General features: G+C 46.8%; 1 protein-coding gene across 1 annotated transcript; it reads right to left on the reverse strand.

The window, feature by feature from the left end:
* Positions 1-1,424: 1,424 nt before the first annotated feature.
* On the reverse strand, positions 1,425-26,568 carry hs2st1a (heparan sulfate 2-O-sulfotransferase 1a). Its single transcript, XM_084480499.1, has 7 exons — positions 26,075-26,568; positions 9,410-9,687; positions 8,468-8,553; positions 7,980-8,118; positions 6,962-7,059; positions 5,087-5,244; positions 1,425-3,414 (listed from the first exon to the last, which is right to left on the reverse strand). Exons 1-7 carry the CDS (start codon positions 26,196-26,198, stop codon positions 3,191-3,193), a joined length of 1,107 nt encoding a protein of 368 aa, XP_084336625.1. The 5' UTR covers positions 26,199-26,568; the 3' UTR covers positions 1,425-3,190.
* Positions 26,569-26,876: the final 308 nt, after the last annotated feature.

A 26,876-nucleotide genomic window follows, 5' to 3' on the forward strand; every position in this document is an offset into this window, starting at 1 on the left:
GTGTGTGTGTGTGTGTTCACTGTTTTACTTACAGTGTTGCTTACTAGTTTATGAATTTAATTCACATCTTGATTGAAATAAGAATACACAGATACTAATGTGACTTATACTACACCAAACAATGAATATTAAAACAAAACCCCATGGCCATTGAGTTATTATTCAACAGTACGCACCGTACTGTAGCGACCTAAACCACAGCGCCCATGCGCAGACGTTCATGTATCAGCATAAACGTCCTAGTTTTCCATTAAGGCCTATGCATGACATGCCACACCTAGGTGCGGGAGCTGGATGTACACACACCGCAGAGAGGGGACCGTAAGCAAGCGGAGCTCTCTGAGATTTGGCATATTTACATAAAAAGACAATCTCCAGGACCCATTTCTGATTCATACATTCATACATAACGCTTTTCCAGAACGAGAAAGATTGCCTTCAAGTACAAGCGTCTCTTCTGAACCCCGCTGTCCACCACGCAGAGGTGCCTCAGTTGCCATGGTGACGCCGTGGCGCGCCGTCTGTTAACAGGTGCGCCTGACAAGCAAGTGTTGCCAGATTGGGCAGGATTCCCCGCCCAATCTGGCAACACTGCTGACAAGCGGTTCCCAACGTCGTTTATTTATAACACTGGAAAGCATGCATTGTAACATTGTAACGATGGTTGATACAAACGGCTATTGCGCTCATGTCCGGTCCTGCCTCCATGCTACTTTGACCGTGGCGTTGTTCACGACCACTTGGTATTACCTGAGAGAGCCCCGGTTCTCCCGGAGTCCAGAGACGGTTCCCCGGTTCTCCTCCGAGGACAGAGGCTGATTTGAATTTGAGCTACTGAAGCCATGCGTAAAACACCATCATGGTGTGCAGCATCCATCCCCACTTTGCTCAGGAATAAAAGCCTACTCCGCGGCGCCGACCAAGAATACACCGAGAAATGAAGGCAGACTTTTGAAACACTATCCATCACAGTTGCCTTTTATATATTTTTTAAATGGTGTAAATTGTCGGCAAAACAATATCCCCAAGTCTTATTGTTAGATATTCATGGTAGGCCTACTGACCGATTTGAAACTACACAACACAAACATAACATAAAACTGATTAAAACAGAAATGTATCAACTTATTGCTTGGCACAAAATACATAAGATGGGTGGGGAACCTGTTTTGAAGAGTGCAATTTAAACCTTTCTGAATTTATATTGTATTCTTTATACATCCCCAGAATAAGATTTTCAACTCATTATCTCCCTCTGTAGGAAACGAGGACTAAAATAATGCAGCTCTCTTTCCCACACTACCCACTCCATTTCCTTCACTTCCCAAGAGGTCTCCACAATTAATGAAACACAAACAACCAGGTGGACTACACAAAACACTTGTGTTCACTGAATTGATGTATTTTTTTGGCAATCAAAACAATGACTTTTTTATTGACAAATCTGCAACAGAAATAACAGTTGGGAAAAGAGAAGGCACATTTCAGCCTAACTAGTAAACCCTTATATGATCATTTGTTCTTTTTCATATTTTGATTTCATTCATCAGTAGGTAAGATGATCCTCTGTACTATCCCTGGACAGATCCGATGTATCTCGGTCTCGTGAAATGGACTTTTGTGGATTACACCTCGGATTGGATTAGTTTTGTGGGACAATTATTGTCAAAGGGCTCTCAAAGGAGCACTGTGAATAGGTTCTAGTATTACGGCTGTCTTATTATAAGCTGTCAGCAAAGATTACACAGAGTGGATTTTTCCTTTTTGTGTGGAAGGCTTAGCCTCCCGGTAAACCAGAATACATCTATCGTCTGTTATCAAAAGCAACTGTTTTAATTCAGCCTTGACTGAATACGCTACCCTGATTGAATGAGGATAAATGTCCAACCAATGTATTTATTTATCATTCTAACTGGAGAATACAGAACATTTGTCTGTTGAAGGCCTAAGAACCAATAACAATTTTCAAAACAAGCCAACATGTTGTGTATATTTAGTGTTATAATAATCTTTCACAGCGCCCCATTAAGAGAGATTATGTTCGGAATTTAACTTGGAAGAAATCTACAATCTTTATCTAGCCGTAAATTGAGCAAAACCACCAACCAAAAACATACTACATAAAAGCAATATTACAGAGAAAGTGTTTTTTTTTCATGTTATGTATATAAATGTAAGAAAAAGGGCTACAATCTTAGCAGCAGAGTATAAGTATGTTTCTGGGCATCCATGTTTTACAATGACTAATCAAAAATAAATCTTAAAAACAAACATGGTCAAGGAAGAGCCACAAACCATGAATTGCATGGAGAGTTCATTTGTTTGCATGTGTTAGCACAATGTAAATAAGTTAATCATAAAAAAAAATTCACTGGAAATTAATCTATTGGAAATAATATGTACAACAGCAGTATTGTTCAACTAGTTGAATTACTTAATGTACTTAACCATTCAGTATCCATACAGAACCCCCCCCCCAGCAAGGATGCACATTTACAAGATTCATAAAACAAATACATTTATAAAACACAAAGATTTGTCCCAGGAAATAGTCTATAGTCACAGGACTTTGACTTTGAAAAAAAGCTGAGCTGTTCTTATTCAAGTCCAATGCAGTAGTGGTACATTTTTTCACGGTTTCTTTTCTTTAGTTGTGGTCTCTAAGCACCACAACATCTTTTCACCCAGGAGGGGAAAAGAAAGAATCCTGGTCTTGGTGTGAGAAAAAAAGACCATGATAGTTGTAGAAATTAAAAATACATCACAGCACAATCAGAACATCACACAGGCTCCAGTGTTTGGGCTGAAGGTGGGAGGAGAGAACCGAGGAGATCCGGGGACCAATCCATAGTGACGGTCCTAACAGCTGCCGGTCACGCCGCGTCCCAGTCGCGTGTGAGTAAAAGATTGACCAATGGCCTTCTTCCTCACATGAAAGAGGGGAGTTTCTTAGCAAGGAATATGATCGACAAATAGTGGCTGCCACGCTGGCCTCCGCCATCGGACCAGCTGGTGGGGTAGAGGTGTCATCAAGCACACAGCTACACAAATCCCTCCGACCAGAACCCGTGCACCACCTCCGCTGGATGGTTTGGTAGCACCTCCTTTGTTGTTGTTGTTTACAAGTATGACGATCACCCCCTCAAGATCAGTTCGTCTCCAGATAGGAGGGAATGGACGAGCGGGTCACCTAGTTCTTGGGGTAGATCTTCTCGTAGAAGAAGTTCTGGGCCAGCAGGTAGAGCTCGCCGTCCTTTTCGCGGACGGCGTGAGCGCGGACGAACTGGAACTGCTCCAGGGCGAACTCGTAGAACTCGTTCTCCATCTTCCAGATGGCCGACTGCTGCAGCTTGGCGGTGGACTCTCTGGTGGGCGGCTTCTTCTCCGTGGTCCTCCTCAGATGGGACTTCTTGCCTGCAGCCACAAAGGAAGAGAACGGGTTGAGAGATAACACGATGCCTTACTTTCAACGAGTACTATTCAACGAATAAACGGAACATCTAGTGATCTAGTGCTTCTTGAAAACATTACAGATGAAATTGAATCAAATCCAAGTTTAAAAATTGAGGTGACTCAGAAATAGGCCGACAAGATGTGTTTCTAAGAGAGCTACCACACATCAGAAATGCATTCATTTGGATTCCTTATAAAATCATCTATAGTAAATATGGCATTTATGCAGAGTAAATGCTTTTGTTCTTCTTAGCTGCTCTAAAGACAAAGCAAGGTCATTTGAGACACTTTATCAACTTTGATGGGCTTTTATAAAGTACTCTAGTTGCAGCCCTTGTGAAGTGACTAATTGGGTACTGGATATAACACAGTATGCCCGTTATCACCAGCTTTGTTGTCTTTATAATAGCCATTTATTCCTACTTCCTTGATGTATTGGTACTAAAAGCTCAGCTTGCATATATAAATTCTACCTCTCTTTAAAAAGGTTACCAGGAAGGGGTCTATTTGGTTAGAAGAAATGTGAAATGTAAAATATGACAAATAACGAGAACCTGAGCTTAGAAGATACCGGTTCAGCTCGTAAATATTGCAAATATAATATTTATGCAAATATAGTGTTGCTTAAAAAGGTCACTGGAATATTTCCCCAACAAAAAATATGAAGTCAAACAGATTGTTCTGGATGGCAGAGAACTGCAGTGGCACTGATGTCGACGCACACCGGGTTCAATCCCCATGTCCACAGCCGACCTGTAAGCATCCTTGTGCAGGATAGTCTCCTTACTCCCTACGGCCTGATGCGTATGTTATACGGTGCACATGTTAGAATGTGCGTATGTTATAAGATGCGTAGGTTATAAGATGCCTATGTTATGAGACGCATATGTTATAAGGTGCCTACGTTATACGGTCCGTATGGTGCGTATGTTATATTGTGCGTATATAGGATGCGTAGGTTATAAGATGCCTATGTTATAAGGTGTGTATGTTGTAAGGTCTGTATTTTATAAGGTCCGTATGTTATTAGATGCGTATGTTATAATGTGCATATATAGGATGCGTAGGTTATAAGATGCCTATGTTATGATACGCGTATGTTATAATGTGTGTATGTTATAAGATCTGCATGTTATAAGACGCGTATGTTTTAAGGTGCCTACGTTATAAGGTCTGTATGTTATAAGATGCGTATGTTATAAGATGCGTATGTTATAAGATGCGTATGTTATAAGATGCCTATGTTATAAGGTGCCTATGTTATAAGGTGTGTATGTTATAAGATGCGTATGTTATAAGATGCGTATGTTATAAGGTGCGTATGTTATAAGATGCATATGTTATAAGATGCGTACAGTATAACATTATAAGAAGCCCATGTTATAAGGTGCATATGTTATAAGATGCCTATGTTAAAAGTCACACTAGACACGGACGCTGTTGTGTTCCATGTCACACCTTCTGGACCTACACCCGCCTTGTTTGGTTCTGTGTTAAAAAGCTAAGCCAGCATAAGGACAGAGGGTGGCTCATGATCCCTGAACCAGCAGGGGCCGCGTTAGAAGGGGCAGAGCGGGTGGTGGTGGAGCAGGGCGGTGGTGGAGCAGGGCGGTGGTGGAGCAGGGCGCGGTACCTGTCTTGTAGAGCTCGGTGGCCCCCCTGAAGAAGCGAGGCAGCGCGGCCTCCAGCATCATGACAAAGTCCTCCAGCTCCTCAGTCACCCCCACCAGCATGTACTCGTTCACCAGGTTGTACTTGGCCTGCTCCAGGGCCCAGGGGCTGCCCACGTTCCTGAGAGGTCACAGGGAGGAGGGATGTAGTCTGTGAGTACTGCGGCTTGTTTGTCAGCAGTGTTGTGGTTTGGTGTTCTGCCTTAATGTCTGGATCATTATGATGAGATTGGGCATGTTGTTGTTGTTGTTGTTGTTGTGCTAAATGTTTTGGAGGGCCTTAGGTGTGAAGACCCGGGTAGGAAGACTGGAGGGGGACTGAAGTAGCTCAGGAGAGGATGGGACATATGAGAGGGAGAGAGAGAGAGAGAGAGAGAAGAAAGGCCCGGAGGAAGAGGAGGGGGGGGGGGGGGGGCTGGTGGTAGAACTGCAAGGAGCTGAGGGAAAGGGGAGGTGATGATTAAAGAAAGAAGAGGAAGGTGGCACATCAGGTGATAGAGAACGAGGGGGGAGAGAGAGAGGACAAGCAAGAGGGAGACACCAGAAGGAACTGTGGGGAAAAGAAAACCTGAGGATAAGGAGGAGGGAAAAAAAATATGAGTGCGGGTGGCAGGAAAAGTGTCATGCTCAGGAAATTAAATGTTATGGAAGTCAGAGATAAGCATGCGGAATTCACATAATGGCAGTTGAAAGAGTGAGATAGCGTTAAAATGGAAACTCACTGACTCATCTTCCAATAATCTCTCTAATCAACAGGCAATGTTGTTGAGACTGGAGGACTGGCATAACAATAACAATGTGTTTACTATGGTGGATGTGTATACATCACCCATGGTAACCAATAGGTTCCCCAAAACAAAGGAAACTGATATGACTGAAATGAGAAATTAGGAGACGAAAAAGAAGCTCTTGAAAGAAGAAAGTCTGGCAAGTGGAAGAGAGGGGAGGGATGAGAGACGGGAGAGAGGGGAGGGACAGGAGAGAGCCAGAGAGACAGGGAGACAGCAGAGACAAGGAGATAGGGAGACAGCAGAGACAGAGAGACAGCAGAGAGACAGAGAGAGCAGAGCCAGAGAGACAGCAGAGACAGCAGAGACAGGAGGGAGACAGAGAGACAGGAGGGAGACAGGGAGACAGGGAGACAGCAGAGACAGAGAGACAGCAGAGAGCCAGCAGAGACAGCAGAGACAGCAGAGACAGCAGAGAGCCAGCAGAGACAGCAGAGACAGCAGAGACAGCAGAGACAGCAGAGACAGCAGAGACAGCAGAGACAGCAGAGACAGCAGAGAGCCAGAGAGACAGGACGAAGCCAGAGAGACAGCAGAGACAGGGATAAAGCAAGAGGGAGACTGGGACAGCCCAGACAAACAGTAATCACCATTACGACAGGGAAGACATCAAGGCTAAGGCGCTATTGGAGAGCGTGCAAGACCTCCAGGAGATGACTGAGGAACAGGGACAGCTGATCCCTATTAAAGCCACCCTAGCGTGGCATGAAGCAGTCTGGGACCGCATGGCTTCACGGTCACCATCTGGCCCTCGCCCTGTCTCCACAAACTGGTTCACTTTACCATTAAATGAAGCCACTTACCGCAGACACTCACTGTTCAGACATATAGTGCTAATCACGCACTTGTGCAACGATTCTTATGCAGGATGCAGCACAAACGGGTTCCCACAGTGGGAACACGTCCCCATCACTGCAGAGCAGCGGCATATAGCCACATACAGTCATTAACAAACCCATAGGGTTACATATGGCGCTCATAGAACGAATATAGATATTGTGTACTGCAGATGCATAACAGCGGACAGCGGTGTGGGTGTGGAACACATACCAGCACTCAGAGTAATGGCCGCAGAAGAACGGGATCTGCAGCCACAGCTTCTCAGGGGCGCAGTCAGATCCCCCCGCAGACACACACTCGTCAAACGTCTGGAGCGCGCACACACACACACACACACACACACACACACACACACACACACACACACAGTGTAACTATACAATTTAGCAGCTGTTTTGTTGCATTATTGTAATACCACAGGACGTACAAGACGTATTTAACAAATTATCTCTATGCAAGAGTGATTGTAAATATTGTGAGTTAACACCACCACCACAAAGGACACGATGGAGGTTATTAAAGACCCAGAGAACCCAAAACCTCTTTTGGGGGGGGGGGCAATATGTATCATATGATCAACTATTTTAGTACTGCTGCTGAACTAAGACCCCAATTTAAAAAAAAAAAAGGGGTAAAATCCTATGTTGGTCCATTCTCCCTAAAACACTCAACGTTCTACTCTGCTGTGAACGCAGGTGCCCGTCACGACCAGACACCATCTGTGTTCGCAGCAGAGTAGAACGTTGAGTGTTTTAGGGAGAATGGACCAACATAGGATTTTACCCCCTCTTTTTTTTTTTTTGCGTGGCGCAGGCCACGCGGTGTGTGTAGCTCTGCCTGGGCAGCGGTTGACTGCAGTGTCCACGATGAAGGTTCAGCTTTGCGGACACATAGAGTATAACGTGACGGTGTGTGTGGACGGTGAAGCTCTGTCAGAGCAGCGGTTTATTTAATATCTGCGTCCAAGTGGTGGATTAGGCTTCCCCGACACACATAACTCAACAGTGCTGAATTTCATAAACAACATCGCTCATTTTACTAAAAGGTTATCCACGGGGATAAAGTCTTCCCTCTTTCCTAAAACTCTCAACCCAAAACACATTTTTTTTTAAACATCATAGTGTTGGTATTCCAGCTAAACCAGAGGGCTCACTGGCTCTTTAATGACTAAGAATGTCCCCAATGATAATAATAATAATAATAATAATAATAATAATAACCCATCTACCTTCTTGTCCCCTTGTTTCCTGCGCCTCAGTCCAGGTCTGTAGTCGTCCCCGAAGCGCAGGAAGTAGTAGTAGGACACCAGCCTCTCGATGGGGTCCCGGACCACGTTGATGTAGATGGGCTTCTTCTTCACACTAAACCTGTATACCACGGTCAAAATAAACTGCATTAGGGAGGAAGACAACAACTGACAACAAAGACTTATATATTGAGATGACTCCTAGGTTCTGGGTTTTAGAAAGAGAAAATCAAGCGGACATGCTTCTTGTTCAACAGTTTAATTATCATCTATGGCTGTATTATTTATCATTATGACATACATTATGTATCCAACATAAACACATTCACATTTGTGTTAGGAGATAAAATTGTGAAAGAAAACAAACCAGCTAAAAACGGGATCAACTGCTTTGTGCAACTTCTATACATGACCACAAGGTGGCGACAACATCAAAGCAGCAGCAACGAATGTTCTTGGTGTTTCCTTACTTGGTGAAGTCGAGGAAGGAGACGTGTCCATGGTAGAAGGCCGGCTTCATTTCCCGCCATTCTGTCACGTTCTTCACAAACCTCACCTGAATAAGAGACATCACGACCATGATCAACTGTCTGTTAAAAATCCAATATCCAAAACACACAGCAGTGCGGTTGGTTGGTTACAAATGTGTAATGAAAGCCGATTCAGAATTGCAGGTACAACTTTGTATGAATATGAATATCGATATGACTTCCAAGAAGGCCCCTCTGAAGACATCCAGAGTGTCCCTTATTTCCAGTCTCATACCTTTCTTTACTTTCCTCGAAACACTGCCTTTGAAACCATGCCGGCTAAACAACAATACACCAAGACTAAACGTCACCGTGTTGGTCTGTCTTCTTACTAAATATCACACTTTGTTGAGATTCACCCCATCAGACTAATGGATGTTAATGATGCTTTCTAAAGGTGGTGATGTGGGGTGGGCATAGACCTCTGAAGAATAAGTCCCACCTCCGAGGCTCCGGTTTCTTCGGTCAAATGTCTAAGGGAAATAAGATGGGGTTTTTGAATGATCGTACATAACAAACTCTGTAGGTGGCGAAGAAGTAAAAGCTGTGTCACAGTTTGAACTACACACTTTTTCCATCTTGTTTCCACTGAAGCTTTGGATTGTCGGTGCCGTTAAAGTAGTTAACTATTATGAAGAAGCATTATGCGAACGCGGATCTGCGCAGACTTCAGACGTCACGACTCTCCCAAGTGTGTAGTTCAAAACGTGACGCAGCTTTTACTTCTTCGCCACCTACGCAGTTTGTTATGTACGATCATTCAAAAACCCCCATGTTACTTCCCATAGACATTTGACCGAGGTTAACCGGGAGCCTCGGAGGCGGGACTTATTCTTCAGAGGCCTGTGCCATCACAGCCCCAGCCCCCCCCAGCCCACCCACCTGGTCCTGGATGGACATGACGGGGTTGTTCTTGGTGGTGTTGATGTGCAGCACGTGGTAGTGGTTCTTGCCGCACAGGTCGTACGCGATGTTGGTGAAGGAGGTGCTGGCCGTCTTGGGCACGCGGTTGTAGATGATGACCACGTCTTCTGCGTCCGGCAGCCCCGCCCCCACGGGCACGGGCCCCGCCCCCACGGGCCCCTCCCCCCGCTCACGCTGCCCGTCCTGCGTGTGGCGCTGCTCGATCTCCCGCACCTCGTGTCGGGCGATGGCTCGCTCTGCACAGAGAGAGAGAGAGAGAGAGAGAGAGGCGCGCGCACACACACACACACACACACACACACACACACACACACACACACACACACACACACACACACACACACACACACACACACACACACACACACACACACACACACACACACACACACACACACACACAGAGTGACAGAGTGACAGAGAGAGAGACACACACACACACAGAGAATGATTGTTAATTGTTGAACGAATGCATTGCAATGTTCAAATGATTTTCCGAGACATATTGTAGGTACGTGTGTAGGTGTAGGTTGAGCTAAAGCCTATTGAGAGCGATGGTGAATGAGACTCAGACAGAATGAGAATTACGGGGAGATAACAAAGAAACCATGGAAATAAAATATCCTTTTCATATTTCTAAATCCAATTTCTATAGTTTTGTCACTAACTGTTTTGACGACCCCCCAAAAAAGAAAACTTCAGATAACTGTGGATATTTTAAAAATTGAAACATATATTCCTATAAATAAATTCCTATATATTCCTGAACTGCCACACAATTATTTTCCCTTCGTGCTGGAAACACAATGAACATAACGGCTAATCACACCACACCTGGTGGCATGTCATGAGACCTTTAATGAACACACCGTAAGACACAGGGAGGGTCTAAGCATGCATTAGAACTAGGGGTGTGCATCTCTCCAATAAAAGACGATTCGATGCGTATCTCGATACATGGGGTACGATACAATTCAGGAACGATACATTTTTAAAATGGAACGATTCGATTCAGTTCGATTCAGAAGGATTTCGATTCGATTCGATGTGGCACGGCTCAATTCGAGAGGGTATGATGCAATGGATTTCTTGTTGAAAGTAGACAATCATTTCACAAAATGAATTAACTTGTAAATGTGGCATTTCCTTCAAAAAGATTTATCAAAGACTAGAGAAGAAGTGTATTTGTTAGGGGTGTGCATCTCTCCAATAAAAGACGATTCGATGCATATCTCGATACATGGGCTACGATACGATTCAGGAACGATACATTTTTAAAATGGAACGATTTGATTCAGTTCGATTCAGAAGATTTGCATCTTTTAAATCAAAATCGATTTTCCGATTCAAATCGGTTTTTGTGACACCCCTAATTAGAACCCAGTGATTCAGGTGTGAAGGAGGCGGTGGTCTCCCTGGTCTCCGCCCTGACGCTCCAGACCGCTGACACACTGCCAAAGTGCCTGAGTGACGGCGACCCCTGACCCCGGTTTTGCAAAAGCTAGCGTTTCAACGACCAATGGAGAGTACTCAAACCCGCGTGTGTCAAACTCCACACAACAGATGCCGGGGGTGGGCCTCCTGCCCTGGTGTCAGCCCCCCCGACAGACGTCCAGCCAATGTTGTCGTAAAGCCACCATAAAAAAACGACATTGGTTTATGCTTTGGCCTCAGAACACGGTGAAGCTCACTTTAGTGCAGTTGAAATGTCATGAATATCCCTGCTGCTGAACATAGATGATTCAATGAATCCAGGTTTATTATAGGAAGCATTTTCTGTATGCTTTTGAACAAATTAAGTCTCAAATGCTAATGAATGATTGAGTTTCGTAAGTATGATTGAGTTTGCCGTATTAATGATGCTGGAGTATCATGAATTACATATAGTATACTATAAACGATTGCCTTCTGTACAACAAGCACCGTTGCTTTGAGGTAAAACCAATCACAGATACAGTACTCTTAATAAACCAGTAAACAAATGGTTTGAGCAGAATGTGACCCCCTACCGGGGTGAAAGGTCAACGCTCAAGTGTATGAGCTGAGAGGTCATGTGTCGGTGTTCAGGGGTCAAGTGAGTAAAGAGTTGAGTGGAGGGTTATTCGATAGGTAGCAAGAGAGACGTCATGTGGACGCGTGGGTGTGGTGAGTCAACACAACAGGTGTGTCCGTCTCTAGCTCCTCTTAATACACACGTACACTACACAATACACAAAAAATTAAGCCATCACCCAATAACTTATAATATAGCACAACACCAGAAGCTTCGTTCTCCTTCTCTCCTTCCTCAAACTGCTGTTCCACAGTTCTTCTCAATCAGCCCTGAACACGGTTGGGATGGACTGCTGTTCAGGATGACGTCCGGGCCCCTTCCATAGAGAGAGAACCAAAGAGAGACAGATAGACAGACGACAGAGACAGAGAGGGACAGACGCAGAGACAGAGAGGGACAGACGCACAGAGAGACAGACACACAGGGACAGACGATAGAGACACAGAGGGCCAATCCCAAAGTCCAGACTTTTCTGCTCGTTCTCTCAAAATTAGTAAGGCCTTAGGGCTGTCCCAAAGTCGAATTTCAAAGGGCGTGAGGGTTTGAGTCCACACTTACCGAGCCCGACACAGAGAGACAGACGACAGAGAGGGACAGACACACAGAGAGACAGACACACAGAGAGACAGACGACACAGAGGGACAGACACACAGAGAAACAGACACACAGAGAGACAGACACACAGAGAGACAGACGACACAGAGAGACAGACACACAGAGAGACAGACGACACAGAGAGACACACACACAGAGAGACACACACACAGAGAGACACACACACAGAGAGACAGACGACACAGAGAGACAGACACACAGAGGAACAGACACACAGAGGAACAGACACACAGAGAGACAGACGACACAGAGAGACAGACACACAGAGGAACAGACACAGAGAGACAGACACACAGAGACAGAGAGGGACAGACACAGAGCGGGGGAGGAAGTGGCCCCTGGAGGCCCTAACACCCGTGGGAGATGCCTGGAGCTGGGGGGCCGGTGTCGGCTGGCCGGCCTGCAGACGGACGTCTGGGCTGCCGCTCTGACCAGGTAGCAGCTGGCAGCTGGTGTCGAGCGGCGATTAAGATATCATCTGTGATGTCCTGCAGCCCACTCTCCCAGCCGTGTTCACCCACACAAACAGCCACACACCAAACCACAAACACTCCAGTGCCACAGCTCCCTCCCCTCGCTCTAACCCCCCTGCAGCTGTTAATGTTCCACTGATCAAAGTGACCTGGTGACTGACATGGCCAGGGCGGGGACCCCCTGCTGGCAACTGATACCTCACTGTGCTCTAATGGCATGTCCAAGAGGAGGGATATGGAGTGCGCTGGTGGCGATAGTGGTGGGGGGGGGGGGGAAAAGAGAGAGAGAGAGAGAGAGAGAGAGAGAGAGAGAGAGAGAGAGAGAGAGAGAGAGAGAGAGAGAGAGAGAGAGAGAGAGAGAGAGAGAGAGAGAGAGAGAGAGAGAGAGAAAGAGGCGCGTTGAGACGAGAGGAAGGAAGAGGAGATTCTGACACTGATAATAATGTAAATCTGTATTCCCTGCGTGTGTGTGTGGGGGAGGGCCAGCCATCTGCACCCTCATGATCGCAGCCATCAGTGGGTCTGAGGAGACCTTGTGGTTAAAATGCGAAGAAGCTCTTCTCCATCGTCCTTCATCCACTGCTGAGCGGCCAGCGAGCACATCCTCTCTCTCTCTCTCTCCTCCCTCTGATTTGCATTCAGCCCGATGGTCTCTCTTACTCTATAAAAACGCCATGAAAACGATCTCCGTCCACACGATCGTTTTCATATCGTTTACGGAATGTTTTGCATCCACTTTCCACACTTTGATAAACAGTTGTTGTCATGCTTACGCGACTCCCGCCACGCCTCTCTGTTTAGACAACAGGCGCGCGCTCAGCTGATGGCTGATCGATAGATAACTGGTGTCTTTGCGTTTTTTTCCCCATCGCTTAAGCGCAGCAAGTACAGCGCTCGCCTTCGGTGTTGGAGTAACGAATATGTATTAAATAGTATGAAGAGTTGTAACTGGAGATAGGCCTACATGAGTAAATTGCACAGAGAAATCATCGTTTCCATTTCACCTGCCATGTTTGTTTAGATGGCGTCTCGGTCTCGAGCACAAGCTTGTGGCTGTTTCATGGCAACCGAACGTCATCGTATCTGAAAGCCTTCGTTCTACCCTGACCACACGACAACGCAAACTCTGAGTTTTCACATTTATCCCTCTGCGATCGTTTTTGAGCATCGTTTTCAGTGTCGGGATTCACCGTTCTAATGTGGACGGAAGGGCTAAACGGATGAATATTTACGCGTTTGTAGATTCACCCGGGTGAGTGTGGACAGGGCCTCCGAGTCCTGGTCCGGGTCCACACCCGGGTCTGTTCGTGGGGTCCTGGGCCACCGGGCCAGTCCCTCCCTGGGCAGGACGGGGGCAGAGCCCAGGGCCCGCTCCGGGCCCAATGAGGAACAATGAGCCGTGTTATGTGAAGGGCCCCCAGAGGACACTTGTTTAAAAAAGGAATCGCAGCCGGTGCCAAGTCCCCAACAAGGAGGGAGAGAAAGAGAAGGTGGTGGTGGGTGGAGTTATAATGGCGCTATTCAACGACATGGCTGAACACGGCTTGGCTCAAACCCGATGTATCATAGGGCACCACACACACACACACACACACACACACACACACACACACACACACACACACACACACACACACACACACACACACACACACACACACACACACACACACACACACACACACACACACACACACACTTTAATCCAGGCTGGCCCCTCTGAGGTCATTTAATTAGAGAACAAAAGCCTGAATTACTATGGCCACACAGCAAGGCCTCCCTTTCATTCATTCATTCATTCATTCATTTCCACCCACGGTCTCCCAACGACCACCAATCACCAAGCACCTCATCCCACCCCCCCCCCCACCGCAACGTCTAGCCCCTCTCCCCCCTGGCAGTTTCCATGCATTAAAAGCTAATTATGAAGCGTGAAGGCTAACACAGGTCCTGAACACGGGGACATCTACAAGCCTATTACTCTGAGTCTTTCAAAGTAAGAGCGTGAGGAGGGGTGAGATGGAGCTGGGGAGGAAGCGGGAGAGAGGAGCTGTAACAGCAGAAGAGACTTGATGCTTCCTGGGATATATTTACTGAAGCAATTTAGTGGCTGATTAGGCACCGACCGCTGCTTATAGCCGTCCATATTCACCTCAGTGCACACGGCCGGACGGCTGGGACAAGCCGCCGTGTGTTATGCGGTCTCGTCAGATCTGATGGGATAATAAAAGTTAGGAGGAGGGGGAGGGGCTGGGTGGGGGGGGGGGGGAGCCGGATGATCCCTCCCTCCATCACGCTTGTAAATCCATCTCTACAGGCGACTCAGCACTTCAGGAGCTCACACACACACACACACACACACACACACACACACACACACACACACACACACACACACACACACACACACACACACACACACACACACACACACACACACACACACACACACACACACACACACACACACACACACACACACACCTATTCCCTCCCTCTCTCCATCTCTCTCACCCCTTCCCCGGGCCCCCCAACCCTCCTCTCCCTCCCCAGCGAGGCCTGTGCCTAGAGGTGGCTAATGGAGATTGTCTATCAGCGGCGGGCCGGCCCCTGAGGTGCAGGGGCGCTTGGAGCGGCGAGGGGCCCCCGGCGGTGCCTCGCTCCACGCTGATGCCTGGAGGTGCGAGGCTCGGCCGGTTCCGCTCGGCTGGGGCCGGATTTCAGAAATCGATGAAGGGTGACAACAGGGGAGAGACGGAGGGGGGATGCTAGCCACCGTAGAGGCGCTGGTTTGGATATACTGACACAACACCTACACAGACACACACACTAACAACGACGCACAATCCTGCACACACACACACAAAAAGGTATACGAAGTCTCAAACACAGATGCTTATTGCACACAGACACATACATACACTTTATATATCAGAATCTCTAAATATGTTTCCGAGGGTTGGTTTTGCATCATGTCAGATATCTGGATCTTCATCACCACCCACAACCTTGGCATGAAGCCAATCATTGCATACAGTGCAACGCAGGCAAAATTACCCTCCTAATGCTTATCACGATGTACTGTGATTTTACAATTTGATCATCTTCTGCATCAACATTCCTCTCCAACTACTCTGCACGACTAACCTTGCTTTTGCCTCGACGTTTCTGCATTCGGCCTCAAAATATACATGGGCTATAATTGCAGATAGCCATCACACATCATATATCATGTATCACCTTGACGACCTGCTGCCAGACTGCAGTGAAATAGCCCCGTGTTGCACACCGCTCCTCTCCATCGCAGTCACGCTCTCGATCCATAATCGCTCTCATTTCAGCGCTTGATGGATGAGGGCTTTTAAGGCCTGCCATCAACTCGCAGTTAGAGTCTCTCCGACTCAACTTCTCCGATCTGGTTTCTGTGGCTTACGGGAGGAAACTTATATTTGCGTGGGGTTCTCTTTTTTTCTTCAATGTCCAGACACCCTGCGCTTGGAGGCCTATTTGTGCGGCAATGAGGAATTTGAAGGGCACGGCGAGAGGAATGCATTGTGCCGGCGCTCAATGGGTCCAGCGGAGGAGACTTCAAAAGGAGCCCGATAAACCAGAGCACTTTCTGTCGTTTGAGATGCTCTGCACCCTCCAAAGAGCTGAGTCTGTTTTCAGGCCGACAATAGACGCACACAAAAGGTGTGTTGGTGTACAGGCTCTCTCTCACACACACACACACACACACACACACCCACACCCACACACACACACACACACACACACTGGTGTGAGAGCTTTTTCCACAACTGCCTCTGGTCTCACATTCTCTTACACTAGTCCTCTTATTCAATCTACTGGAAGACATGACCACATCTCTTTCGGCCGAGACCAGATCAAATGCAAACTCTTCAAGTGATCTTCTTATAGAATGCTTGACGACACACAAGTGTTACATTGACGCTAGATGAAGGATCTCTTTCACTGGCTTGGCTGACACAGAAGACTGAAACACAAAGCAGTGCTGCGCTGGACCCAGCTGTTCATCATAATCAGAATTCAGAACAATAACGGCAACCTCTTAAGAGACCATTGCTTTGTGACACACATTACTGTGGAAATCGGCTCATCTCTTACCACAGTCCTGCTAAACCGGAAGAGGATGACCGTTGGAGCCAACGAGAAGGTGGGCGGTGAATCTTTGCCCCGACTCATGTCGGTAAGGAAAAGGCAACGACCACGCAGACAACAGCTGCCCCTCCTCCAGAGACGGCGAGCGCAGCCTGGTGGGTGTCAGCATAAACACTCACGCTACAAAAGGTCACCTTCCTTATGAAAAAAAAGAAGAAAAAAAAGAGCCTGCGTACCCACTGTTGTTGATTCCTCATGAGACAGACAAGCGCGCTTTGTCAGTGGTTCAGGGCAGGCTGGGGACGGTCTGCTGCGTGGACCAGACAAAACAAGGCCTTGTACGACAAGGCCGGCCCCAGACGGCTCTAAGTGGTTCCACGGCACGGTCTCTGGTGACCTTAATTATCTGGATGTCCTAAATGGTGTGTGTGTGTGTGTGTGTGTGTGTGTGTGTGTGTGTGTGTGTGTGTGTGTGTGTGTGTGTGTGTGTGTGTGTGTGTGTGTGTGTGTGTGTGATCCAACCCAACCCTATAATTAGAAAACTGGAAATGAGTGTGTTTTTTAATTAACAATGAATTCCATTCCAAACTGTTCAGCTTTAAATTAGAAACTGAGGAGGAAGACTGGTGGTCCTAATCCTGCCCGGCCTCCGCACCAGCAACAGGAGACTTGGATAGATGAATGGGCCATGCGGTCCAACACATCGTTTCCTGCCTGATATCTCCCCTGGCGATCGAGCGTGTGTACCGTGTCTGACAGGTCCGCCAATAGCGCTTGGAGCCGCGCTATTAGCTATTGGCTATTGGCTATTATGTATTATGTGCATGTATGTGCGCGTGCCGAGGAGGAACCCAAAACAACTCAAATCAAGGCCAAACAACAAACCCGGCCAGAGACAGGTTTGTTTATTGTGCCACAGATGGAAGAACTCCCATCATTTAGTCCTCTGGTCTAAAGGTTGGCCTGGGGGGGCCGTGTGGTTAATAATTGAGTGTCCGCTGGATTGTATTGGCCCCGGGGCCGTCACCGGCCTGGCCCGGGCGCTCAGTCATCAACAGTTAGTAAAAAATGGAAGAGGTTGAACTTTTAAAGGCCAATGTGTTAAGAAGGTAAGAGGCGGAAAAGGCCGGGCAGTAAACGAATAAAAGTAAAAGAAAATATATATAATTTTTATTATTATGTCATCTATGAATTGTGTTTGATTCACCTTAGAAAGAGCGCTTTACATCTACACAGGCCCTCCATCTACGTTAACCCAGAACGGAAAAACAGCCCTAGAGAATCACCCTGCCCAACGGGCACGTATCACCCTGCCCAACGGGCACGTATCACCCTGCCCAACGAGCACGTATCACCCTGCCCAACGGGCGTGTATCACCCTGCCCAACGAGTGTGTATCACCCTGCCCAACGAGTGTGTATCACCCTGCCCAACGGGCACGTATCACCCTGCCCAACGAGTGTGTATCACCCTGCCCAACGAGCACGTATCACCCTGCCCAACGAGCACGTATCACCCTGCCCAACGAGTGTGTATCACCCTGCCCAACGAGTGTGTATCACCCTGCCCAACGAGTGCGTATCACCCTGCCCAACGAGCACGTATCACCCTGCCCAACGAGCACGTATCACCCTGCCCAACGAGTGCGTATCACCCTGCCCAACGAGTGCGTATCACCCTGCCCAACGAGTGCGTATCACCCTGCCCAACGAGCACGTATCACCCTGCCCAACGAGTGCGTATCACCCTGCCCAACGGGCACGTATCACCCTGCCACACGAGTGTGTATCACCCGGCCCAACGAGTGCCTATCACCCGGCAACACAAGCACGTATCACCCGGCAACACAAGCACGTATCACCCGGCAAAAGACGCCACCATGTTTATTACACCCGACAGCTCGATTCAACATTTGACAAGAAAATTTAAATCTTGTTGGCCGGCCAAAGAATTGGCTCGCGGAAACCCTGCTGATTAAATGACAACGAGAATAAATGCGAGTGCCGCGGTCAGCTTGTTGGGATTCCATCGCATCGATCTGAAAAACAACAGTATTGGCATTTCATTTATGAACGCTTGTCTTAAAGTCTGCGTTATCTCCAGTTCCCATGGCGCCCTACTGGATTGAATTTCAACCGTGTGTGACTTTGTTTTTGAAGCACCATCGTAGTAGCATTTGATCTCTGGTATTAATAGTCTTGGTGTTCCAACGTGATCGGTGACCTCTGCCTGCCCATATCCTGGACGGCATCGCCAGATCTTTGCCAAAACAAAGCCCCCCCCCCCCCCACCCCTTCTAAATGTCAGATTGCTTCCATGGGAAAAAACGGGGTTGCGGCAGCCAGGGTTGTTTGTGTCACCATTACACCAAGTGGCCTTGGGTTCAAAGCAGAACAGAGGGGAACACGAGCGGCAGCCACACATGTCGACAGCGTCCCGAGATAACAGAGGCACAAACAAACAGTTTAGACGGTTCCGTGTGAGCCGTGCAGCTCTAAACCAACACCCCTGTCTGCTGTAGCCATGTTCTGCTCGGTGAGCGTCGCCTAATACAACAACAAACATCATTTACATGATAATGAAGAAACGGTGGCGAGAGCACAGCTTTAAGCTCGGATCTCCAGTTCCTTGCTCCCCCTCTCCTAATGCATTCATCTCTATCTCCCCCCCCCCCCCCCCACTCTATGATAATTAATAATGCATATATAGGAGCTCGGGGACAGCTCCACAGTCTATTAGGCCAAGCGCATGACAGCTATTCATAGGTTTAATGATGAGGAGGCGGGACAGGTTAGCACTGCAGAGATCCAAGCAGGGTTGTCTCCGACATTGTAACGGGCTACTGCACCGCACGTCTATGGTCACACAGGAGGGACCGGCAAGGACCGGTCTAACACGAAGCCCATGGCTTTGGTGAGATACCCCCTTTGGTCTAAGGATTCAGTCCCTCTCTCGCTCTCTTTGCATTACATTACATTAAGCCTCACTCTACCCCCTTCACAAATTGTCTGTTGATTCTAAGGTACTTCCTACAGTTGGTAGAACAATCGTCTGGTACGAGTTTGGTCAGAATTAAGAAACCAAAGAAGGAATGTAGAAAAAGACTGAGAACGATGAATCCTGATCATTAAACACCATCATTATATGGCTAGAATTACCTTTGCTAACTGATATTTATTATCACTTCTGTGTGTTGCTGTGTCTATAGGTAAACCCCTTATGACATTTATATTTCAGATTAGAGCTGCTTCAAATTACTTCCATAAAATGAAGTACTCTGTACTTCACTCTGACAATTGAGATACACAATACATTATTTATCAAATCGCTCATTTGAAGGGGAACACAAAGGAGCGTCCTTTAAAGTTGAATACTTAAGTCACGTACAACGGGCCAGCCCAGGCGGCAAACCTGTGTTTTGGAGAACCCACACACACACATCAAGAAAGCAATTATGGGGCTCTCCGACGTAATGTCCTGACAGTACCAGGCGGGGTTATATTTAAAGCCCGGTGAAGAGAGGGCGAGAGCGAGAGGGGCATACTGACAACAGCTCCTCACAGGTGAATGTGACCGAAATACAAATTCTAAAAGCCATACAGGCCTCATTACCTGCTACACGTATACAACTCAATTTCCCAAGTAATGTTTGTATTGGGTATTCCATACGAATCCTTTTTCCATTTTGATTTGGCTCACTTTGCTCCGCGGTTGTAAAATTCCATACATATTTGATAGAAAACCCAGTGAGTCTCCGCGCTCGGTTTTGAATTAATGCACTGAGGCTCCATCACTGCCCACTGAACACATCTCAGTTGCACGCACACACACATGCACGCACGCAAGCTTTGCCCAATTTCATCATCTGTTACTGTACGAAAACTGAATGAATATGACTGCAATGAAAGACAGGATTAAGGTTAAACCCTGAATGAAGCTATAGGGACCTGCAGCCAAAAGGCTTCTCCTGTCCATCATTCCTCCACCTATATATCCACACATTCCTTCCATCCATCTGCAGCCTGAAGGAATGACTCTCAGCTCGTCCGTCATAGGTCCCATATTGTGTTGGGACACAATGAAAACAAGAAGGGTGGCCTGACGTATGGACCAAGTGACCAACAAGGAGTACAGAAATCCATCAAGTTACCAACAGATCGCTGGGTACATGGCCGGAGGCAAAATAGGAAGAAACGTTTTGAAACGTTCAAATTAAAAATCGATTGGTTTATTCATTAGCTTCATTGGCAAATAATAATAAATAGCAGGACAGAAGTCGTTGCTGCTGGTGTGAAACGGCCTCTGTGTTCTCCAAGTTCAAGTTGTGTTCCTGTGAAAACTTAAACCAGGGAAAGTTCCCCCCTGGTTTACCTTTCCCTTCACGACGTATGACGGTGGATGGCACAGGGATTAGCCTCAATGTTTTCTGTCCAATGAAAATTGAATAATCCTCTATTTGTTTCCCTCTCGTACACCACTGCCTTTGTGCTCTGGAAGCAGGGAGGGTATTTATGTCCGGGGAGATTACAGTAGAAGAAAGGTCCCTCATCCAAATAAAATGAGGAACCTTTTTACAGCTGCTTCTTGATAAGGTGTTGGGACCGTATGATGACAGAGTTCATCGACCATCCACGTTCAAGTCCTCGTTCACTTCACTAAACTCTGCTGCTGGAGAAATGACACCTGCCCTCATACAGTATATTTTGAATCAACCTACAATGGGGTGGCACTCTGAGCCAGCCAGAAACATTTTAGTCAATGGCTCACAGCCAAGCGAAGGGAGAATGGAACAGATTTGATTTTAATGCTCCAATTTGAATATCTTGTTGAGTTATAAAGCAATTACAGCCAGCGTTGTCATATTGATTATGTCTCGTAAGGATTGATTCCCCTCGCCTCGCCATTTCTTTTAACCTGTGTTTTCCCCCACAACATCAACATTAAAGTTATTGAATATTGTGCAGTAGTTACAGCAACAGCCAAATAGTATTCTTCACGCAACTATGCACAGGCAAAAGGGGGGGCCTTCAGAAAGATGTCCCTGTGGTCCTTTGACCCCCGCTCCCAGCAGCTGTCCCACCAGGCCGCCTGTCCTCTGTGAGCGACAGGGGAAGTTTGGAAGAAAACATGGCGTTTGACAGGAAGTGACAGGGTGTGGAATGCTGGTGGGCTGCAGAAGTGGAATGGGGGTGAAGGTTGGGGGGGGGGGGGGGTTATCTTCCACTGTGGCTTCCAATTACACCAAGGGTGTCAAACGGTGTGTGATACCCTCTGATTACCTCGTCTTGTGTCGTATACTTGCGGCTGTGTACGCGCGTGCGACACTTGCTGCTCTGTGTCACTTTGCTCAGGAAATCTCTCGTTAGGCTTGTGAGCGGGAAAGGAGGAGAGGAGGGCACCACGTGGGCCAACCGGCCCTCCGCGTGGTCTTGGTACGACCCATGACCCCCCCCCCCTCCCCCCCAGAGAGAAGATTCCAGTCATTACACCCGTCTCCGTTTCAGTACTGCTGGGCTCCATTCCATTTGCTGCTCTGTTGGCATGCTTAAGTGTGGTTAGTGTCAGTCAGTCAGTCAGTGGGGCCCACCAGGCCAAAAGAGACCAGTGACTGGATGGCAGTCAGGGGGTGACTCCTATTCACACTCAAGAAAATCCTAAAACCTCAAACTGTGAAGAGTAAGCGAAAGCTCAGAGTGAACCCAAGAACTGTGACCAAAGATTCTGCAAAAATGCTGCGGGAGCATTTTAGGACAAAGAGAACGAGAAAGGTGCAAGAGAGGGAGGGCTAAACTAAAGGTAGGTACACTTTATCATGCCGAGAAGATGGGTGGCAGAGCAAGCAGTCGTAAGCTATAGTCCTAATAAGCTTTACAGAATGACTTTACGTAAACCATCCTCAACACAACCCTAAATACTACCCATAAAGACATAGACTCTTCATGGATTTACTTTCATTAAGGATTAACCAGAGACAAAATCACCATTTGTGACATTTGTTCTAATTCCAGTCACTGGACCTTTCCAACATCACAATATCAGATGGGTCCACTGTGAGGGAGCCCTGACGGAGTGCGAAAGATACGACGGCCAAAACCTCCAGGACACTCAGTGAAACCAAATCAATATTATATTGATATAACATCCCCGGTTCTACCTCGTCTCCCCTCCCCTTCCACCCCTCTTAAAGCAAGCCGTGCCCATCCTGGGTCTCAGGGGAGAGTCAGGGCTGCAGGGCTGCTAGTAGCAAGTGCCCAGCATGACAATTGAAGTCAAATTCACAACACAAGCTCAGGAAGCCGTGGTCCGCGGCAGTCAATGAATGCTAAGCTGTGCGCTCTTGTGTCGCCTGGGTGGGCCGGCAATGTGACCTGGTAGTCCCTCCCTACGCGGGAGAGCGATGATGTGCCATGGTTTGGTCCACACACAGGGACACAGAGCTGGACTGTTTTATGCTGCAATGAACCTGGCATGATAGCATGCATAGCATAGCAAACACCAAGAGATACATCCAGACAACTATTGTTCTGTGTGTTTTTAAGAGGTTCATTCCGTTCAAAAAGGGAGTATTTTTCATGCTTAAGATTGAGCCTATGATCCCCACTGAACTTGATCCTATCCTGAAGGAACTGAGAATGTTGTTTAGATTTCAGCTCTCAACCTAGGAACGTTCACATACAAGACCACCTCCTGAAGTAACGTGAGACTGGGTCCTAGGGGACGAGATGTTTGGCAGGTCATGGACGCCTCGGCTGAGACACTTCATCCCTCCCGAGAACGTGCCGGCCCCAACACCTGACTGAGAACAAGACCCTCAGCTCAGTATGTCTTCTCAGTGCAATTCTCATCTCATTATTCCATCTATCCAACCATCCACCTCAGCCCAGTCCACATACTCCACAGTGGATCGATGTAGTGTTGATGAGCAGCCAGTAACACCGTCACTCCTTTTAATAGCTTAAGGAGTCATTATAAAATGAGACTATTGCCTTCTAAATGGGTTCAAAATGGCCCTGGATGGATTCAGACACAGCCTTACTGGGGAGATTGTGTTCTGCAATGTGTCTGTCCGTCTGCTCCCCTCAAAGCGCCATCAGGCTGGGAAAGAAGGGTGTTTACTTTATCTATTGACAGGACAAAGCACTGCACCAGGACCTGGTGGGAGACGGAGGAGTCTGTAGAGCATGAGGGAGAGAGGAGCACTCCCAAGAGAGGTCCTCTCTGTCCAGAAACACTGAAATCACCTCAAAATAATCCCAAGAAATATCCCCGGGTCTCTAGATTTTAAATAATCCCAAATACAGCATGCTGGGAGTTAAAATATGCACTTCTTGAATCCCATATGGGATTCAAGAAGTGCATCTAGGGAAGAGTATGTATATATCTAGAGATAGAGATAGATGGATAATGGAATGGCACAACACTAGCAGCAGGAGTCACCTCTAGCACCCCAACACAACAGTGTTACAGTTGACGACGTCAAGCCGTTGTCGAAGCAGCAGCAGCTGAAGCAGACGGCAGCACCTGGTCACTTGATCAACTCGACGGCCGTCCATCACCAGCACCGGTCCAGTGGAAGCCCGAAACCTCGCTCACAGATATGTGGCCATGCAGCACATAATTCAAGGCTCCGGTGTACCGGTGTTGACCCCCCCCCCACGTCATCTATCAGAGAGCTTTTGCCCACTCAACAGAATCTAGGAGTGGCAGGCCGGCCGGGAGAGGGGCTGCTAGCTCCTGTTTCAGCATTGTGTGTGTGTGTGTGTGTGTGTGTGTGTGTGTGTGTGTGTGTGTGTGTGTGTGTGTGTGTGTGTGTGTGTGTGTGTGTGTGTGTGTGTGTGTGTGTGTGTACGAGAGGGCATAGATTTCACTCCCTGTAATATTTGATCCTGTATCCATCAGCAGACCAAATGGACAAGCCAGTGGTTAAAGCAGCAGTAACGCAGTCTTTCTATTAATACGAAAATTAAGACACTGTGCTTTTATATCAAAAAGCCAAAAGTCCTCTCTTTACGGTTTATTTACAGAATTTAACAATATTTTAGCCTGAATTTACTCTAGTGGGACCAATTACACCGGTGGGCCGCCACAGTCTAGACTATTATTAGAAACTACTGCTAGCCTTGTGAAACTGTTGACGGAGTGATGCACCAAACCAATCCAGCAAACCGACAGGTCCCAGCTGGTCTCTGGAGTCAAGATAATTCTTACTACCCAAAATATTGAACATCTGTGTGTTCATCCTTTTCAATGTGGAACCTTTGCAAACCCAATTCATTGATTAATGGATGGGTGGGAGATCAATTACAGAAGACATTAGAGCCCGAAAAGAGGTAGTGTTTAGTGAGCGTGGAGCATCAAGAGTGTGTGGTAATTAGATTTGCAAGAGAGCTCCGGACAACAAAGCCACCAGTCGGCTCAGGCGGACCAAGGTTGTAAACCCTGCTGGCACATGGACGGTCAGCGTTGCAGAATTGCATAGAGGAACTTGAGAGAGCCCACTACGGCCTGGGGGGATCCATAAACATCATTCATGAATCACTGACGGGTCAATTCCAGGTCATTTGAATTTCCCCATATTTCTTCATTTTACAAAAATCTCATGAACCCAATAAATCCTCATATACATATACATGTACAGTATACATATACATGTACAGTATACATACACATATATATATATATATATATATATATATATATACATACACACATATATATATATATATACATATATATACATATATACACACACATATATATATATATACATATATATACACACATATATATATATATACATATATATACACACATATATATATATATACATATATATACACACACATATATACACACACATATATATATATATATATATATATATATATATGTATATATATATATATATATATATGTGTGTATATATATGTATATATATATATATATATATATTTCAATGAAACAATATGATTACAAACTCACAAAAAATATGCAAATTAGTAAAAACATTAATTGTTCATGTCGACTAATGCATATACCCGACCATACGTACAGCAAAATAATCCGACTTTTTTCAAGGTTATCGGCGAGTAATTGACATGACAGGGAGAAAGCCTTCTCTTTTCATATACAGGGGTTTTTTCATGTTCAGGGACAGGGGGTCACAGCGCCAGCCCCCCAGACCAATACACAACACCGATGCTGCTGGTATGAAACCAGTCTCCCAGTTGATCGTGATTTAACCCATTCCGATGTACAACTAATATCCCAAACAGGGGCAATCTGTTGGACATGCATACGGACATGCAGAACGTGTTGTGATCGCAGCTAAAGCAGATCGACCGGGGGGGGGGGCTCACCAAGCTTTCCACGGGACTCCTCCAGCTTCTGGATCTGGTTCTCCAGGAAGAACATGGCCACTGCGAAGGCGAGGAGCGTCAGGAGCTGGAACTTGGGCGGCATCATGACTCTTAGCAACCCCATCAAATAATCCAGAGTGGATTGATTACTCCATGTCCGGAAAACCCCAGCGACGCAGTGCACCCTCCGCGGTTACAGAGCCAGGACTGAGCGGCTGTGCATGGCCTCAGCGCTCCGGCTATTCCTCCACTCTTATAATCTGAGATATTCTTCTTCCTCAGAGTGCACACTTTTAACGGGTTCGTTCACATTACATATGTGCAATTCCCTTACAGGTGTAGTGGATAAAACACAAACGAATTCTCTTTGTGTGTAATGTGTCCCTCCATGAGTGAGACTACCAGCCGATGTTGTGTGTGTGTCCGCCGCGCAGAGCTGTCCCGTCCAGTGTGCTCACCGCACGGTGGAGAACTGATTAATTACGCCCGGCCATTGGACCAGCAGCCGACTGACGTGGTCAGGCTCTTCATTCGTCCACAGCTACTGTAAGTATGCTGAGATCGGATTGGACGGTTTGAACCACATGGTCTCAGACCTGACAGCAGAGGGCGCTGTTTCTTCACTTTCACGAAAAAGTTCGCAATGTATTATGGGACGAGTAGTTCCTTCACTCGTTCAAAAAATATGTACAGTCTTCTACCTTTGCTTTTTTATTCCATTTCCAAGTTTATTTTAACTCTGAAACATAAAAAAATACGGATACGACAACCTTGACGAAAGATTAGCTTGGTTCCAGGATGA

This window comes from Micromesistius poutassou (assembly GCF_964030765.1).
Source record: "Micromesistius poutassou genome assembly, chromosome: 16".
In the NCBI taxonomy this organism is placed as follows: Eukaryota; Metazoa; Chordata; class Actinopteri; order Gadiformes; family Gadidae; genus Micromesistius; species Micromesistius poutassou.

What these genes read in the sequence shown, in the direction of transcription:
- hs2st1a (XM_084480499.1), bottom strand. Translation starts at nt 26,198, where the DNA reads ATGGGGTTGCTAAGAGTCATGATGCCGCCCAAGTTCCAGCTCCTGACG. An exon ending in GGAGTCCCGTGGAAAGCTTG is followed by an intron (nt 9,688 to 26,074) that starts GTGAGCCCCCCC and finishes CTCTCTGTGCAG; the next exon opens with AGCGAGCCATCGCCCGACAC. An exon ending in TCATGTCCATCCAGGACCAG is followed by an intron (nt 8,554 to 9,409) that starts GTGGGTGGGCTG and finishes TCTCTTATTCAG; the next exon opens with GTGAGGTTTGTGAAGAACGT.